This window comes from Solea senegalensis, linkage group LG9 (genome assembly GCF_019176455.1).
Source record: "Solea senegalensis isolate Sse05_10M linkage group LG9, IFAPA_SoseM_1, whole genome shotgun sequence".
Lineage (NCBI taxonomy): Eukaryota > Metazoa > Chordata > Actinopteri > Pleuronectiformes > Soleidae > Solea > Solea senegalensis.
This window is the reverse complement of record NC_058029.1, coordinates 973,915-992,709: the sequence shown is the minus strand read 5'-3', so window position 1 is coordinate 992,709 and position 18,795 is coordinate 973,915. Positions and strand designations below refer to the sequence as shown.

At 38.5% G+C, this 18,795-nt stretch overlaps 2 protein-coding genes and 1 long non-coding RNA gene across 4 annotated transcripts in view; 2 read left to right on the top strand and 1 right to left on the bottom strand.

Moving 5' to 3' along the window:
• Positions 1-2,292, bottom strand: part of sv2a (synaptic vesicle glycoprotein 2A) — a 32,897-nt gene extending 30,605 nt beyond the window's left edge. The window contains exon 1 of the mRNA XM_044033891.1: positions 2,138-2,292. The gene's annotated coding sequence lies outside the window, so the exon portion shown is untranslated. The remainder of the gene's footprint in view (positions 1-2,137) is intronic.
• A 1,012-nt stretch (positions 2,293-3,304) lies between these two features.
• On the top strand, positions 3,305-4,664 carry LOC122775011. The gene is made up of 2 exons (XR_006361052.1): positions 3,305-3,511; positions 4,133-4,664. It is a non-coding gene; the product is annotated as an uncharacterized LOC122775011 (long non-coding RNA).
• A 2,750-nt stretch (positions 4,665-7,414) lies between these two features.
• On the top strand, positions 7,415-18,648 carry lsr (lipolysis stimulated lipoprotein receptor). Of its 2 annotated transcripts, XM_044035145.1 has the most exons (11): positions 7,415-7,624; positions 9,603-9,932; positions 10,660-10,779; positions 11,134-11,190; positions 12,918-13,064; positions 13,537-13,737; positions 13,878-13,934; positions 15,655-15,771; positions 15,939-16,236; positions 16,564-17,023; positions 17,982-18,648. In XM_044035145.1, exons 1-11 carry the CDS (start codon positions 7,585-7,587, stop codon positions 18,015-18,017), a joined length of 1,863 nt encoding a protein of 620 aa, XP_043891080.1. In that variant the 5' UTR covers positions 7,415-7,584; the 3' UTR covers positions 18,018-18,648. The 2 variants fall into 2 exon arrangements, with proteins under 2 accessions (XP_043891080.1, XP_043891081.1); XM_044035146.1 differs by lacking the exon at positions 11,134-11,190.
• The last annotated feature ends 147 nt before the right edge of the window (positions 18,649-18,795 follow it).

Genomic DNA, 18,795 nt, shown 5'->3' with positions numbered 1-18,795 from the left:
TCCAAATCTGTGAAGGATTTCAATGTCAACCTGAAAACACGAGTGGACACCTTGTCCTTCATCACCTACAACCGTGCAGGAGAACGTTTCAGGGTCGAGACCAAGAGGAGAACAACAGATTTCACTGGAAATCAAGGAAAGAAAGTCCAATCTAAATCCTTTGCAATGGAAACAGCAACAGAGTTTGTGATGAGTTTGATGTTTTCTCAGTTTGGTGAAGCTCTTTTTTTCTCCTCCAGCTCCAGGTCATAATGAATATTCTATTCTATTCTATTCTATTCTATTCTATTCTATTCTATTCTAACATGTTGCTCATGTTCAAAGTATTTTAGTTTGGTTTCACGTTCTTCACAGAAGCCAACATTTTTAATCCAGATTGTTCTGGTCGTATTTTACACTTGTCATTTAACTGACATTACAAATAAGCACTTTTTGTGCATTAACATTTAAATATATATAGAAAATGTTTTATCTCATCTCAATATCTAACAGTGACTTATATATCATGATAATATCAGATATTACAGTACAGCACAGTATGGTAGGATTTCTGACGTCTCCTTCCTCTTTCAGAAATTCTGTTCTGGAACTTTTTTCACAGCAGATTTTGTTGACAAACACAAGTTTTTATCAGTGACATTTATTTGGGTTCCACTCCAGGTTTAAAGTAACACAATGTAAGATTTGCTCTCTGGGTCCCCCCACAGTTGCTATGATGGCTCCGCCCACATTGAGGAGGTACTATATTGTAATGGAAAACCAACTAAACTGTGTAGAGTCGGGACTGTAGAGTGGAAAAGCGCCATATGTCAGTTGTGTCAGACACTGTAGAAGCAGTTTTTAAACTACAGCAGTGTTTCCAGTATTTTCTAAATATCTCCCAAAGTGATTGATAAATAATTATACTGTATGGTATATATAGCATAATATAGCATTGCTAAAACAACAAATCTAATGGTGTCCAAAGACGTTTAGTGTTTGAAGTGGGCCAATACTGTCTGGCACGAAGTACCGACACTTCTACATTTTATTATTTTAAATACCAGCGCTTCAATTAGCCATTAGCCTACCCTCAAATAACTCTGTTTAGTTATCTGTTCAATTCATTATTATGGCCCAGAGGAATCATTTCACAACCTGTTCTTGTGACAATCTAGTGTTTGTTTTTATTATTTCTATTTTATAAGAACAATATCTATGTTGTTGGGTTTTTAAAAAAATCAATAATGTTATAATCATTTAGTTATAGTTGAAATCATTGTTGGGCATGTTAAGAATAATCTAAATATGTAACTAAAGTCTTATGGTCATGTTTTGGACTAAATTTAGAAACATGACTAATAGACGTCTTCTAATAGATTGTATTTACTGAAGAAAATGCATAATATACATATATATATATATATATATATATATATATATATATATATATATATATGTATGCTCATCATCATCATTACTCCTCCTCCTCCTCCTCCTCCATCACATTCTCCCTGCTGGGTTTCCACAAGGTCATTGTGGCGCACGATGCAGTTGGACAGGAGAAGGACAGTCCTCCTGTCCCCGCCAACAAATGATAATCAAATGTAAGAGAACATAAATCAAATGTCGATTATTCACGTGCAGAAACTGTAGTCAAGAAAAAAAACAGAGCTGCACATTTCAGTCCGTTTACCGGAGAGAAAATGCGGAACGATGGAAAGACAGAGACAAGGACGCCGGTGCCAAATCCATCGCCATGGATCTGGACACAGATGATTCAAAAGAAAACTGTGATCAAACATGAAAACATCAGCATCTTAACCTTCTTCTCTCTGACCACACAGTGATGAGGAACAATGATGATGTTGATCTCTTTGAAAGCACGAGACCTCCCAGCACGAGCATGAACAAGAACCAAGGGCGCATTTCAACCAAGTATCATTTACAACTATATTCTCTTCTAATATCAAATATGAATAATTCATTATTGTATTCCATCGACACAGGTTTAGGACACAATGAGCTTTCATTAATAAATGTCGTTATTAGTGTTTATAAATATCCTTTTAAGTAAAGAGGAAAACGAGCCCAGCAGAGGAAATGGATGCGTTATGACGATGATGAGGAAGGTTAGTGTGGATAATTATCTTCTTACCTTTCGGTCCGCGAAGGTTTTCTTCTCTTTTCCTCTGTGCAGGGAGTCACTGAAGAGACTGAAGAGAGAGAGAGAGAGAAGGTCCTGTGCTGTGTGACGTTCACTGACGTAGCAGAGGAGCTGCTGCTGCTGCTGCTGCTCTTCTTACGACGCACACACACCATCCGCCTTGGATGGACAGATGGAGACACCACCTCCTCTTCCTCCTCTTCCTCCTCCTCCTTCACCTCCGGCAGTAAATTGATTATTTTTTACAATTAGGGTGATTATTTATTTACTTATTTCGATCTTTTTTTCTTTCTTTATGATTTAAACACTTAATTTGACAAGGTCACAGTTTCTACACAGGATGCGTTCAGGGGCAGCAGCCTAGGTGGGAGATCTATGTTTCCCTCAGCGACGTCGTCGCTTGCTACATATTGCAACCTAATTGGTTGGTGCAGTGAAGTGTTCAAGACGAGCCTCTCCTGCCTGCACGTGCACGGGCTCGTGCCTGTGATTGGCCTCGTTAGAAGGAGACGCGAATCACAAGGACGCCCCTGGTGGAGAGCAAGTGAAATCCTACTTCATTCGTTTTGGACAGATGTTATAAAATAAAGGTTATTTATCACCACAGTTTGATTATTCTGACAAAAAGAATTGTATTGTTACAATGTTATTACAACAACTGTAAGTTATTACATATGTTTTTGCATGTGGAGCTCTGTGTGTGTGTGTGTGTGTGTGTGTGTGTATGTAGGTTATTTAGTTTTTATTGACCGTGTATACCTGACTGTGTTTCTTGTCATTTACAGAGATTCTCTCATTCTTCATAATGACCACACTGTGCATGAAAATGAAGTGAATAGTTAATATCAGTGAACGCAGACAAGACAATGGAGCTCGTCATTGATTTTAGAAAGAAAAAACAGAGGAAACCCCCGTCCTCACTAAAGGACAGCTGGTTGAGGTCGTCTCCTCATGTGAATCACACGCTGGGCAGCGTCACCTTCAGGAAACCCAGCAGGTCACTTCTCCACACGTGTTGTCATAGTGTTTTAGGAAATAGTCTTTTTTATGCCGTCGTTTGCTGGGCGGAGCCACACAGTTGGTGAGTACACTTGCATTTGCAGAAAAAAAAGAGTCTTTCTGCATGGAGTTTGTTTCTCCCTGTGTGTGTGTGTGTGGGTTTTCTCCAGGTTCTCCAGTTTCCTCCCACAGTCCAAACACATGCAGACATGCAGACATTCATAAAGGCATACATCACAATGGCTTCTGCTGTTTCGTGTCAAACAGGCTGTGGAGAGGAGACAAAGACAGTGACAAACTTTATTCTAGGAAGAGCAGGTGCAGAGGATTTCTCAGTTTTCTGTTACGTCTGAAACTTTGTAGGAGGTGAGAGACGTTCAGCACAATTAAAATAAACAAAGGCAACATAGAAACTGTAGTAAAAGGGAATACTTATGTATACTTCTGATACATGTATTTAAAACAAGGATTTAAGTATTAAGGTGTTGATCTTACCATGTAAAGTACCTTAAAATAATGTGCGGTAAATAAAAATGAATTGAACTGAAAATGCAAAATATTATTTTGTCATTTGTATTTCATTGAGATGATGAAAGAAAATTCCTTCATATTTTGTATCAAAATGTAAATGTTGTTTTGTATTTTTGTGTTTAACAATGTGACGGCATCATTGAAGACACACATACATACAAACACTTTGGTGATTGGAGTTAGAAATATAATCTAGACTTTGCATTTATGTATGTTATGTTATGTTATGTTATGTTAAAAATAGCTGAAAGCTATGTTGTGTACAACTGGACTGTTAGGCCTTGTTTAGACTGCAGCTCATCAAACGATGCATTATATAAGAGATCAGATCAGATCTGCGTGTGTCTGTGTTGACATTGTCCAGATGTCTAAACAAAAAGCATGAGACTGCAGCCCAAATCAGATTTTCACTTGACTTTTTGTCAGTGTGAACAGTTTCTGATCGGATATCTGCAGATCCGCTTCCATCTGAACATCTCGGTCTTCTGCATTTCTCACAGCGCGACGTGAACAACAACAACCACAGTGATGTAGATCCAGAGAGATGCAGGATAATTGGAGGCTCGTTAAATGATCTGCGGCTCCACGTAACCATTTGGGACAGAAACCAGTGCAGATTTCTGTCGTGCATTTTGTGTATTTTATTTAGACTACTTGTTTTTCCGGGGCGTGGCCTGTTACTGTAGAGATCCATGTGGAAGTTGGCCAGGAAGATCAGATTGTGATCAGATATACTTACAAATGGGATTTGGCCTTAGATCTGCCCCAGTTTGCCTCTCTGCCCCTCCCCTCTGTGTCCTGATTGTTTGAATGATGGTCTCTTTCATCCAGACCTGCCTGCTCTGCTCTCTGGACCCTGTCTCTCTGGACACATGCACTTCCTTATTGGATCTCCTCCGTCCCTTGGATCTTCCGTTTAGGACCTAACCTGCCCAGTCCTTCAACTGCTCCCTTTAGTGAAATAAAAACAAAGTTTGTCCGTTCTGAACTCTGCTGCCGCGTAATATTGACAAGATCACCTCAAAGTATTATTAGTATTCTGCAAATACAAAAATGCAGTATTTCATTTAAAAATATATGGTAATATTCACTCACACACACACACACACTGTCATTTCAGGTCTGATCTCCACTGACTCTGCAGCTGTCGTCTGTTTGTCATCAGCTGCCGATCAGATCAGATGTGACCCGTCTTCTCACTCGAGGTTTCATGGCTGCTTTTGTCTCTTTGAGTCATCTATTGATCAGCTGTTATCTGGAGGCAGCAGTTCCTCCAAACCTCTGTCCTTCTCAGGCTGATAGTGAGTGAACCAAAGTGACAATGTTGCCTGTTATCTGCAATGAAAGTTTCATTCCCTTCACCATATTTCCACAAAAGACTGACGCAGCATTACTTTAATGATCGGTCTATGTTTGTAGTGGAATATGGACCTCTCAATGACACTGTAATAATGCCACATTCATCATTCACAGGTTCAGTGTGTTGTTCACTCACCATCACATTTCTGTCACCTCAAACCAGTGTGGTCGTTCTTCTCCAACGTCTCCCTGCACAACTGCTGCTCACTGTGTTATTTGTTTTCCCACCATCTACTGTATGAGTCTATACTAACTGTTGTGGTGGAAAATCCCAAGACCATCTGACACCAACAAGCACATCATTGACATCCCATTTATCTTCTTCTCTGATCATTGACTGAACCTCCTGACTTATGTCTGAACTGATAGACTATGTCCATGTTTTGTATACAGTCTATGACGTCTGCACAATCTCATTGATTCATTTACATGTACAAGAAATGCACATACTGCATGCACATAGGAGGAAGTAAGAGGAACAAATGATATAGTTTCTTTAATAGTGTTTTAAATGTGTCACCTGACACTTCTCCACACCTGTACATTATAGTATATTTGCATTTAAGACACCTTTTGGTGATGGCTAATAAACAGACTTTAGGTATTTTATAGTCTCCTGGACTAATGTACATACATGATGAAATATAGAGTCCATTCTTAGACACACTGAAAGTCATATTGACTCAGTATATTATACCATGAACACATTTGAAGGATTCCCCAAAAAGTAAATGTTCAGGTGTTTTTTGACTGGTGACTTGTAATTCACTCTTTGTAAAAGTTCACCATCATTAGAAAGATTATTATGTCCTTGTGTGTCTGCTTGTTTTAAGATATCGCAGAAGGTGAGCCATTTATTAAGTGGCTAACATCTTTTTATCTTTGTGTCCCTGCTGGCTCTTACACACTGATTGTGCATCTGTGCAATGTCGTAATGTGTCCTCAAACAACCACACTTAACAAAGAAAGAAATCCCTTCAATGACCATTTTATTTCATTTTTATGTTACTTTTTACGAGTCTTTTATCCAGTTTTAGTTTTATTCTTGTTTAAATCCCATTGTCTTGCATTTTATATTTTATTAAGTTTTTCTACCCCAAATGTTCATTTTTTTCCCCAATATCCATTAAACTTTTATATACATTTAAACATTCATTCCATTCTGTTGTCATCAGTGCACCAGAATATTTCAGGGGTTTGGGAATTCATGTCATTCATTGATGATTATTATGATTATGATTCTAAATTTCACCTAAACTCTATCATTTGCATTATAGTTATATTGTTGTTGTTGTTGTTTACTTGCTCAATTGAGTCAATTATTTGTGTTTATGGATTAATGGTGGTCTCATCATGGGTTTTGAGGTTTTTAGGTGAAGGCACCTTGCCATCTAGTGGTCAGTTGAGGTAGTGCTAACAATACAATTGTCGTTGTCCAAACATACACCACTGAATTGGAAGACTATTGATTTAAGTGCATTTACTACCATTAACTTTAAAACTGTTCCCTTACGATTTACTTACCTATACACCAAACCATCTTGATGACTGACTTAGTTTTAAATCACTCATTTTTCATCATTGCAGCCCTAAAATAATAGATGTTAAATATCAAATGTCATGTCAGGTATGGAGGTCATGTTTTAGTTTTGTTTGTCTCTCTGTTTATTTCACTCAAAGAGCGATAAAGCACATGTTTGAGTGGTGATTTTTAACTTTCTGCAAATAGACGTGTACATACAGTAAGTTACATATTAACCTATGTTTTCTCCAAGGTTAATGCAATTTTTTGTTCAATCCAAAAATATCTTCAGAACTGATGCATTTCTCAGTATCTGTATCTTTACATTGACAACAATTACTCATTACACACGTATTGAATACAGTAGTTTGATTTTGATTAATCGAAAAATACTTGTAAATCTTATAAAACATCCATGGGATGGAACCGGGTCCCTGTTAAATGTTGTGTCATCAACAACATCAGCTGTGAATCCGCCGACTGTAAACAAGTTGAGCTGTAGTTGTAAACATGTTGTCAGGACAGATGTTGTGCTCAGTTGTGTTCTAATGATGTGTAAAAACCCTCTGTCCTACTGACTGCAGCACACACAAGCGAAAACGGTTGAACATTAACAGTTTCTCTGTGTTCGGATTGTACCAATGACAGGGTGACACACTGTTTCACCTCTGTGAAAATACTGGGACACATTAAAAGAAAGAATGACAAGGATGTTACCATATGCTCTTGACTCTTATTATCTCACCATCACTGTGTCAGTGTCGTCATTTCAAATCATTTCCTATGAAAAAAGGGAGGGAACCTCCACCCAGAACAACCCCTGAATGTCGTAACCTGTGTGCGCGAGTTAACCTGTCCCCTCCCCCACTCACGGTGCACAAAGACACAAGATGGAGGCGACTTTACCTGGTTGAGGAAAAGTGCGTGTGTTCAAATTTAATGTGACGCGCTCGCTGAAGCTTTTGCTCACGTGTACGATAAAGTGATACAAGTAGTTTCGTTGACAATCGTTGATAATCGGATTACAATGTTTCTGGCTCTAATATTCGTCGCCTTGGTGGCAACAGGTAAGTTCACCTTTTTTTCTCTGGGTGGGTCCTTCCGCTGCTGAAAGTTCGTTGTCAACACCGTTTCGATTTTCATTGATTTTGACACTTTGTTCCTTGACACAGTTGGTGTTCAGCACAAAGACTATAATGTACAAACGACTGTTTTCTGTTTATTCAACTAACACTGGAAAACAAACCGATAATCCGAACAAAGAGAACGACTTCTTTATTGTAGAGGAAGTTACCAGTTATATTACTGAAGGTGACATTTTGTAACTATAGAATCTATGACATATGAACTTTACATCAGTAGCTTAGTCACTTTACATCAAGTAGATCAATCACACAGACATAAGTAAGATAATGAAACATTCAACAGTTAAAAAATGAATACCAGAGTTTAAAGTGCAAAATGACTGAGGTGATAGTGGGTGGATAGTCTGAGTAATTGAGTTTTTTAAAAAATGCTTAAAATACTTCACGCAATAAATCAAAATGAAAGCACTTAATAATAAATATAAATAAAAATGATCCAGTGTAATGCCTTACCAGAGTTTTTTAATTTAATCTTCTTCATGTTCGAAACCACACTTCTTGTCCATTCTCTAATCCTGTTTAAGGTGTTGTATGTCGTCTAATTAAGTAAGAGCACACAATGTCACAGGTGAGAATTATTGGGAACAAAAGCTTTAGTTTTTCTTTGAACTTTTTCTAAAGAATCTCAATTTGATAGACTGTAAAATCCGATGTAAACATTATAAGCCTGGCTTTGATGACTCATGACACCCACTCGAGAGGTGGTGGAGAAATATGTTTTGCTGTGTACCACACCCTAGTGGTGTTGTTGACAAATTATTTATGTTTTACTAATTTAAGAAAATGACAAATCCCTTGACTCAGAATGATAATGTAGAAATATCCCTTTATTGATCCTATATTTATTCTTTATTATCCCCATGGTAGTAGTAGTTTTCTGAAACAAGTGCAGACAATAGTAATAGTTAATAGCAGCATTAATATGCTATGCTTATAAAGTAACAGATACAACAATACAAATAAAGAGCATAAACAATTAAAATGTGCAACAATTCATCCATTCATAATCAAGTGTTTTGACAATTGATAAATCAGTTTGAGTCTTTCTTTTCTCATAATTAAAACTAGTCCTCTGATTTCTTTAAGCTTCTTAACGTAAATGTTTTCAGATTTCTTTGCTCCATTAAACAAACACATCACGACATTTGACATTTAGACGTTTTTCAAAGACGTATTAAATACTATATATAAATCTAAAAATGTTATTCTATCCATCCATTCTATCGTTACTATTGATTGTCTCTATTGTTGTTGCATTTGTCACTTCATTCAATTTGTTTTTTTAATCATTTATTTGTTTAAGTTTTATATTTTATTTTCAAAATAAAATGATCATTTCTGTTGCCTGTTTATTTGTTTTTTTATCACCTAGTTCAGAGCATAGAAATAGCCTTTACTGCTTTGTTGCTGCCTGAAGTGTTACCTGGTTGGTGATAAAATAATTGATAACCTTTTTCATCATTTATGCGACACTGAGCTGCACCTAGTGTTTATTTAATTAGGATGTGGTTACCTTTGGACACGGGCCCTTTTGACAATTACCATTAACAGTTCAATAATGGCCATCTGCAGTAGGTCCAGTAGGGATGGGACCACATTGTTCTAAAGCGTCGTCAATAAGTTGAGTTTCATTACTGTGATCATTGTGATTTCACCTGACTTGATGGTGCTTGGTTTAGTCCTTATCCTCTTCCTAAGTGCAACGTTTACAGCTTACAGCTTTGCAGTCATTCTACGACATCACAGTTTATAATTATCATATTAAGTAAATATCTCTATTATTTTCACTTAATAATGGTTCTTTTAACACAATGTAAGATAAAGTGATGCCAGTGTCTTGTTGGAGTAATTTGTTTGAAATTTCACATGCCTCATCTCCGGTGTTTTCATTTCTCTGTAGAGTCCACCATGGCCATCTCGGTCCAGTGCCCTTCCAAGAGGTACATTGTAATCCTCTTCCAGCCGGTCACGCTCACCTGTAACTTCCAAACTACTGCCAGTCAGCCGCCTGTTATCACATGGAGGTACAAATCATATTGCCGAGACCCGATCCAGGCCGCACTGAATCCCAGCAGTGCAGAGAACATCCTGTCCCAGAACAACCCCAATTATGACCCTAACATCGAGTGTGCTGACAGCCAGAGGACAGTGCGCATTGTGGCCTCCAAGCAAGGCAATGCTGTTACTTTGGGTACAGAGTACCAGGGCCGCAAGATCAGCATCATAAACAGTGAGTTGATCACTCTACTCTGAAACTATGAAATCTCTTGACTTGTCTTTAAATCTCTACTCTCGGAGGTTGCTGACGCCTGCTACCTCCACAGAGCAAGGAACATAATGAAATCCCACCCTGGTCACCTTCTTTTTGCACACAAACACATTTTTAAATAGTTTCTTTCCAGACTCAATAACCAGTTACAGTTACACGCCAACCCACTTCTCCCACTGTGCAGTAATTACTGGTGCAATAGCATTAATGCCTTAAATGTGTTTTTACCTGCCCCCGTTTCTGTTTCTCTTTCGTATGATAAGATTTGTATGTTTGGTTGTGATGCACGTGGGCCTAATAAACGTCTCCCCTGTGCTTTCTGACCATGATCCATAAGCTAAGCTGGAACGCTTATAGAGACACATCAGCAGTCCAGCAGCATCCTCTCTGTGTCTGTCTGTCCCAACAACAACTCCATTACACTGCACAGGATAAAAAACTATTCTGATGAGGAAGAGGAGGAGCTGAAGCTCCCGTGTCTATGCAGACACAACTCATCTGCCGTTTAAATAACCGCGAATACACGGAGCCAATGACACTTGCTGTGCTTGTGTAAGATAAAGCTGCATATGAGAGTTTGAACCGACGCTTATGAGAAATATTTAGATGTCTTCTCTTTCCTCGTGTTTGAAATGTTAAAATGTTACTATGAAGTTAATGTTTTGGGGTTTTTTTTTTTTAAAAACAGATGCAGACCTGAATATTGCACAGACGGCGTGGGGTGACAGCGGTGTCTACGTCTGTTCTGTGATCTCGTCCCAAGACCTTACAGGAAACGGTGAAGACTACACAGAGCTAATTGTTCTAGGTAAGTCTGCTTACAGAGACAAACAGTATGTTGTTGCATAGTGTGCGTGCGCGTGTGTGTGCGTGTGCGTGTGCGTGTGTGTGGTCTCACTTCAGTTTCCCCTGGTCTTTCACTCCCTCCCTTCACACACATGCATTTCCTCTGGAAGGTCTAAAGACAGTTGCGAGCCAAAGTTTTAAACACTCTTTGCCTGACAGTTTTTGCAAGTTACTGAATTAATCTATGGACAGGTTTAAAAAAGTCACTGGACCTGGTTCTGAATAAGTTTTTCGAATCATAATTTATAGGCAGTAAAATTAGACAAGTACTACAGGGGCACTTTAAAGTAATTGTGGCTTTATCTTTCCTTCACAGAGAGAAAGTCAAATACTTCTGACCTCCTGCCTGGCATTGACTTACTGGTTATGGAAGGTAGTACAAGCCCCTTGATATAGTTCAGTCTTATTTGACCTTGGTAATTAGGGAGGAGGAGATGTAGTTGTCAAAGGGTTACTTGAGTTTTTCAGTTTTAAGTGTACTTGTATGAGCCCTGATTTTGTCATGTAGTGGGGAGTGGCTTGAGGTGTGTGACTTACTGACAGTGTAAACATGGCTGTGAGCAGAGGAAAAATAATAATAATAATAATGATAATAATGATAATAATAATAATAATAATAATAATAACAAAATGTTTGTGTCATGTCACGATTCTCCATCACCTTTGTTGTCTGTTGGGTGAAATGTGACCTGCTTGGTGTTTTGTAGTGTGTTTGCAGTACGTGAATTACATGTTTAAATCCAAATACTGAGTAAGGTAGCAGGTCTGATGCTACCTGTCTATAGCTTGAGTTATCTCTTTAGCGTTGTCTATGTAAACCGAGTCACGTCTACGTCCTCATGATGCATGTGGAGAAGTCCTGTGCTTTGCTACACACACATCACATAGTTTGCACGCCGTGGTTTTCTTTCAACGTTTGTGTTGTTAAGAAAACTGACGTTTCCACCTTTGCTTTCGAAGGTTAAGATCGAGACATTGTTTCCCTCGATATACGATTTGCAATAGAGATCATGACACCCCTAGTGATGATGCCACAGATTTTCACTTGTTATCGCTTCACTGATTTCCAGGGTTACAAATACACAAAAGATTATTATATATTATATAAATATCTATTCATTTACCTAACTTCCATGACTCAATTCAATATATGCACTGGTTCTCCTTGTTTTTAATGAACCAGTCCAAATTCTTGTTTGCAGAACTTACCAAGAACAGTTTGTGACAAACTATAGAATGTAGCTGCGCTCCACTTTTGTCCCCTCCCCACGCTGGAACTTCAACACCTGTTTTATTTGAGGCCATGGAGAACACCTCAGGGTTAACTACTTAAAGATAAGGATGCACGATAATCAAGTAAAAGGTATCCAATTAATTATTGCTCCAATAATATAATTTAACCCAATAAATGATCTGAAATTGCAATGACATTGTAATGCCACTAGGAGGTACTATGCTGTGGTTGTTTGACCGCATGAGTTATGCATTTGAACAATGTGAAAACAGTTTGAGTTCACAGCTCTCGACGACATGGTGGATCCAGGTTTTGTGTGTTTTTGCCCACATCGTCACTGAATCAACTTATTTTGATTTTACTTTTGTTTCAGTGACTTGCTTTTGTCTGATATGATTTAAATCTGGTCTATTTTGATGTTCTTTTCATGAACAAATAAATTAACATTTTATTTTTACTCATTACTTAATTTTCGAAAGAAATGTGAACTAAATTGGTTAAATCGGAATCAGGTTGAAAGTCATCGTATCGTGCATCACTACTAAAAAAACAATGCAAACCGTTTTTAATCTGTATTGGAAAATTCAGTCGCTAACCTTACCTTAAAAAGTCCAAGTTTCCCCTTAACAACAACTGACCAGAAGTAAAGGCTTGTATTTTAGATGAAGTTTGAAGCTCTGTGCATATCGTCAATTTAAGTAGTTAAACAATGGTAGGCTCCTGTTGTGACCATAGGGCCCAGTAATTAAAGTAAATGTCCATGTATTAGCCCAATCGCAGACTTGTTACATGTCATTCAACATCCATCCCAGTGTGGTCTCTCTTGATATAAGTGTATGTGATATTCCCTGTGTTGGTCCACACAGACTGGCTCTTGGTTCTTGTGGTGGTTCTCGGGTTCCTGTTGCTGCTCCTCCTGATTGGGATCTGCTGGTGCCAGTGCTGTCCACATACCTGCTGCTGCTACATCAGCTGCCCCTGCTGCCCTGACCGCTGCTGCTGCCCTCGAGCACGTTAGTATCATTTGTGTTTCCTGGTGTACCGATCCATTTTTATTTATGTATTTATTTACATTTTTACCAAACCATTTTAGACCTCTTGAATTAATTTAAATAACTCCTAAGAGTGAGAAATGACCAGAAGATGAAATATAATGTCAATGGATGGCTATAAATTAAAATTAAAATGATGTTATTTGCAGATTTGCAGGTTAATTGTGATTAATCACATTTTTTAACTGAATGTGTAGCCTGGTCAAAAAAAATAATGTTGGTAGATTTATAACTTTGAATTACATATGGAACTTGTATGCACTTTTATAGAGCTCAAACATCACATGACCTAGAACAACGACTGAAAAGTGACAGTAGAGTGGACTTAATTCCAGACCTGCAGCATTAAGACATATTCCCTCATTTTACTTTAAAGAATGCTGAAAATAAAATAAAATAAAACAAACTGTAATTGTTGTCCATTATTTCACAGTGTACGAGGCAGGGAAGGCTGTGAAGAAGGGTTTTCCCAATCATTATGCTCCCACTCTGTACGCTCCCAGTATGTATGCTCAGCCGGCTTACAGCGGGCAACTCATGAACCAGCCGTCTATGCCCCTCCCTCTACCCAATGGAGTGAGACAACCACCTCCCCAGAATGGCTACAGTCGTGATTATGACGGTGCCAGCTCAGGTGAGAATCACTTACCTTGGGTGGAAACTTGGTTATTACACCTGACAAATCAGTTCTGTTGCGCACTCATCAATTTAATTACTTTTAACTGAACTCCCTTAGAATCCTAATTTAAATGTGAATTATTTGTTTCTGTGCAGTTGGACAGGGCTCCCAGGTGCCTTTGCTGCACGACCAAGAAGGTGGAGGAGACCACAGTGAGTAAATAAAAACAAACTTTTATTATGTGGTTGGTGTAAAACAAAAGCTGTTTTGACTTGTCCACAGTGTCATCTGTCACTGAGAGGGCAGACTTTTGAAAAATATGGTGAGCTCATAACTGACCATTCTGACACGTCCTAATTAAAAATATTTGTTCAGTACGTCCTCCATGACCGGAGCACAGACTCAGTCTGATACACTCACATACAGCGGCAGTTTATGCAGCTCGCCGCTGGCGATCAGTGGTTAACAGTTAAAAAGACTTGGGGACAGCACCGCTGATCGCCACCACTAAATCGCTAAAACGTGACTCAAAGTATCACATATAGAAATGACTAAAATGTGACTCAAACTATCACATATAGAAATGACTAAAACGTGACTAAATCTATCACATATAGAAATGACTAAAATGTGACTCAAACTATCACATATAGAAATGACTAAAATGTGACTAAATCTATCACATATAGAAATGACTAAAATGTGACTCAAACTATCACATATAGAAATGACTAAAATGTGACTAAAACTATCACATATAGAAATGACTAAAAGCGTGACTAAAACTATCACTATATAGAAATGACTAAAAATGTGACTAAATCTATCACATATAGAAATGACTAAATGTGACTCAAACTATCACATATAGAAATGACTAAAACCTGACTAAATCTATCACATATAGAAATGACTAAAATGTGACTAAAACTATCACATATAGAATACTTGACTAAAACTATCACATATGAAAACGACTAAAACTATCACATATAGAAATGACTATATAGACTAAAACTATAAAATATAGAAATGACTAAAACTAAACTATCAATATAGCTAAAATGTGACTAAAACTATCACATATAGAATGACTAAAACGTGACTAAAACTATCACATATAAGAAAAACTACATATAAAGAAATGACTAAATGCTAAAACTATCACATATAGAAACATATATAGAAATGACTAAAATGTGACTAAAACTATCACATATAGAAATGACTAAAATGTGACTAAAACTATCACATATAGAAATGACTAAAACTATAGAAATGACTAAAATGTGACTAAAAAAACTATCACATATAGAAATGACTAAAATGTGAAAAACTATCAATATAGAAATACTAAAACTGATAAAACTATCACATATAAATGACTAAAACGTGACTAAAACTATCACATATAGAAATTAAAATGCAAAACTAAACTATCACATATAGAAATGACTAAAAGTGACTAAAACTATCACATATAGAAATGACTAAATGCGACTAAAACTATCACATATAAGAAATGACTAAATATAAACTATCACATATAGAAATGACTAAAACGTGACTAAAACTATCACATATAGAAATGACTAAAATGTAAATTACTAAAATAGACTAAAACTATCACATATAGAAATGACTAAAATGTGACTAAAACTATCACATTTAGAAATGACTAAAACGTGACTAAAACTATCACATATAGAAATGACTAAAACGTGACTAAAACTAATAAGCATTTTGGTCCAAAAGACTAAAACTAAGACTAAATCCAGAATGGCTGCCAAAAGCAACACTGCTAGTGAGCTAACCCGTTTTGTTCAAAATATCGTTATAATATCGCATATCGCCGTTTGAACACAAATGATCATGATATCAGTTTTGGTCCACGTCGCCCAGCCCTGATTCTTCTTTAAATTTGCTCTCCAGCTCGCAGTGGCTATCGTATCCAGGTCGACCCTGATGGCAATGCCACACGTGCCATTTACTACATGGAGCGGGAGCTGGCTAATCTGGATCCGTCCAGACCTGCGAACTTCAACCGCTGTGAGTAAACAATATGGTCGAGCTGTTCTGTTCACACATGCACCTTTGGATTAAAAGTAATAACTCAGAAGTAGTCGTTTTACTGAGGTTGAGCTCGTCTTGAAGCCGTTTTCCTCGTGGTTGTTTTTTTAATTTACCGTCTCTTTGTCCGTCTGTTTCTGCCTCAGCGGATAATGTCAGTGAAGTCACTTCTCTGCACGACAGACCGGACCCTCGTGGCCGCGGGGGGCGTTCCCAGCCACCACCTTTGGCCACGCTCTATGACCAGGATGAAGCGATGAGCACCATCAGCAGTGTGTCACAGCAGGGCCGTCACCATGACGACCGCCCGTGGCGCGGCGGAGGCCACATGGGTAATCGTGTACGCGCCCGCTCCATGGACAACCTCGACGACATCGGCCGTCGATATGACAGAGATAACTACTCACCCCACCGTCGCCCGGATGAGCCTCGCGGAAGGAGAGGGTAATTTTTAAATTATTAAGGTTTTTGTACTGTGATACTTAACAATGAGGAACCAGTATCTATTTAATACCACTTTTCAGTCCCCATCCCATAATCATCCACTTCTGTTTGAGTTCTAAATCTTTAGAACTGCATGTGATTCAGAAACTGTGGGGTTTCACCCTCAACTGCTCTTTTGTCCAAATAAACAACAGTAATTATGTGTTATTATGGTGACGTTATAATGAATAAAGATGGCCTACTGTAACTTCTATATCGTGTATATATAATATATATCTATATAATATCATTTCAACACTAAAAGTGATGATTTATTTATCTCATCAGGTCAGACGACGAGTGGAGCAGCAGCGCCCGAAGCGGCTATAACCACCACAACGACCGCAGACAGGACAACTCACCCGACAGTCGACGAAGAGGAGAGGGAAGAGCTTACGGTGACCCCCCGGTCAGACGCAGTCACAGCCGCGATGATCTGATGGACATGGAGAGGGTCCGTCGCTACGGCGGCGGCGCCAGGGCCGGACGAGAAGATTACGACGACAGCTTCTTGCGTGAGGCTATAGAGATGAAGAAGATGGGCGAGCAGCAGCGGACGCGCAGCCGCGAGGGCCTGGATAGCACGAGTGACTACTCGGATAGAGGAAGGGCCCCTCGTGGACCCCCGCCGCTTCCTATGAACCCTCCCTCTGGATACCCTGGTCGCCATGATGACTACCCACCTCCACCACCTCCGTACAGTGAAGATGAAAGTGTGTCATCCGCAAAGAGAAGCAACCTGCGTAAGGTCAGTCACCGCTAAAATCTGAAGAACGTGCAGTTTGAGCTTCTTTTGAAGAGAAATTAGAGGAACAGTGTCCTTGCATACGCACCTCTGTGCTACAGTTAGGAAGCGTTTCCACTTCATGGTCCCGGCACCACTTTTTTTGCTTTTCCATTAGCGATGGTACCTGGTTCTTTTGTTAGTACCTTTTCAAGCGAGCGAGCTAAAGCGAACAAAGCTGAACTGTCGATTAGTTAAAAAGACGTAAAAATCCTGAAAACTTTCATTAATCTCCAACAATTAGCATGGAAATGTCTGAAATCTCATGGTTTAACAGAGGAGTCAGCACCGGCGTCACAAAGTGACTATGAGGCGGAGTCTGTGCTCCGGTCATGGAGGAGGTACTGAACACATAGTTGGAATGAACTGATTCTCGTGATTCACTGATTCACTGAGTTACACTGAAAACAACTGCTTCACAAGTCACTTCATTGTGTGTGTGTGTGTAAAACGATGTCGTGGCAGTTTCATGCAGCCGTGCTGTGATGACTCCGCCCACGTTGTGGAGGTACTATATTCTAATGGAAAACCAACCAAACCATGTCAAGGCGCGGTGAGACAGGCTGGGACCATGTAGTGGAAAAGCGACATTAGACTTTGGACTGTGACGAAGACGTTGAACATTTAATCAGTTCTGACTGTTTGGAGTTAACGTCACAGACTTTTTAACACCATGAGACTGAAAATACAGTCAGTACTGCCGAGACGTAGATATCTTCATTGATAAATTGTGCATATCTGGATGTTATTTTAGTTAAAAAAAGATGACATAAATACAACAAAACCATCAACTAAATAAAGATTAAAGTCAGATTCACTCCATCAGTCACTGGAAGGCTGCTGCTGCCACCTTGTGGTGATGCATAGATGACGACGACGTGATGAATTGTTTGTTTGTAACTTCTCTTTTCTTCTCTTACAGAACGGAGCGGTCAGTAGGGAGAGCCTGGTCGTGTAACCATGACAACCAGACCATTAATGCAGCTTTGATTCTCCTAAGAAACAAAGGAGCAGTTGATTTCAAAAATTGTTAATATTCGTCACACTGGTAATTTGCTGTGCTTCTTTTTATATTCCATGATTTACACAAATGCTAAGATGTACTTTTTTATCGAGGGAGAGGTGCACTTATGAAATGTTTTTTGTTAATACAAGATTATGGCTGCCGCAAGTGCCTTAGAGTGTACAGAATTTTACGTATGAGTATGAAAGTGATAAAGAGATGCTGTGTAAAGAGGTTCATACATGTAAACATTTAAACTGGTTTTGAGCCAGATGTAGATTTTGTTGAAGGGGCTTATGGGTTATTTTTAGTTTATTTGACGGGTTTCATGGAAAAAAAAAGACGTTTTTATTATCAGAAACCTGTTGTTTTTAGTCATGTTGTAGCAAATATATTGAAACTTTGTCTCAGAAAATGTGTTTTTAATGACTTAAAATTGACTTTTACTTTTTTAAACTCTTTTGTTCCATGTTTAACCTACAGTCAGTATAATGTTCATCCAGGCAGTCGTGTGTTTGTGATATGCAGGTGCCAGTTGTGATGAGATGAAATCTTATTTTACAATAAAGGCCTTCCTTTGCCAGGACATGTACTGGATTTGAGTTTATTACCACTAGATGGCGCCAGCATGTCAGTGTGCCATTCAAATAGACAGACAAGGAAACTATTACAGCAGTTAAACAATATTTTACCATGACCACGATATTAGCTGTAAGTGTAGTTTAGTGCAGGA